At 56.3% G+C, this 606-nt stretch overlaps 1 protein-coding gene across 1 annotated transcript in view; it reads right to left on the bottom strand.

The window, feature by feature from the left end:
• Nucleotides 1–458: 458 nt before the first annotated feature.
• ASCL4 (achaete-scute family bHLH transcription factor 4) overlaps nt 459–606 on the bottom strand; it is a 727-nt gene continuing 579 nt past the window's right edge. The window contains exon 2 of the mRNA XM_008586596.1: nt 459–540. Coding sequence (XP_008584818.1) covers nt 459–540 — 82 coding nt within the window. The remainder of the gene's footprint in view (nt 541–606) is intronic.

Genomic DNA, 606 nt, shown 5'->3' with positions numbered 1-606 from the left:
ACCGGTCATCCCTATATAGGATCCGAACCCGTGGCCTTGGTGTTATCAGCACCACACTCTCCCGAGTGAGCCACGGGCCGGCCCAATAATTATGTATATAATTTACCTGCACCACTGACTGCGGGAAATTCCAGTTGTTATTGCCCTTTGAGTTTTTCAAATAATTGTATTTACTATAAGGTGCTCAGAATCTGAGAAGTACAGGAAAAGAGTATCCTTAGTAAGCACCTTTAGGCTGCAAGCACGCATAACCAATAAGGGCGAAAAGATCCCCAAATGTCAAAATACCTTTTACCCCTGAAGCACTCATTTCTTTTTCCTAAGACCTAGGCCTGGAGAAGAAACCTGATTAAAAATGCAAGCCGCCTTCGGAGAGAACCTTAGACCGTGGCCCTGAACGCGCGCTGTGCAGCGGGACCGGGGGCTGCGGGGGTCCCGGCCGGGGTTCCGGGCGCTCGCTAGCTGCCCCTGTCCTCGGGCTCGCTGCAGGGCGAAGGCGCCGAGGAGGCCTTGGACTCGCCGTCGCTGTTGCATTCAGTCCTGCGCTGGGGGACGGCGCCGGCCGGGCCCTCCTGCCCCCGGGCGTGGCGCTCCAGCAGCTCCTGC

The sequence above is a fragment of the Galeopterus variegatus genome, unplaced genomic scaffold (assembly GCF_000696425.1).
Source record: "Galeopterus variegatus unplaced genomic scaffold, G_variegatus-3.0.2 Scaffold4039, whole genome shotgun sequence".
Classification (NCBI taxonomy): Eukaryota; Metazoa; Chordata; class Mammalia; order Dermoptera; family Cynocephalidae; genus Galeopterus; species Galeopterus variegatus.
This window is presented reverse-complemented; position numbering and strand designations above follow the sequence as displayed.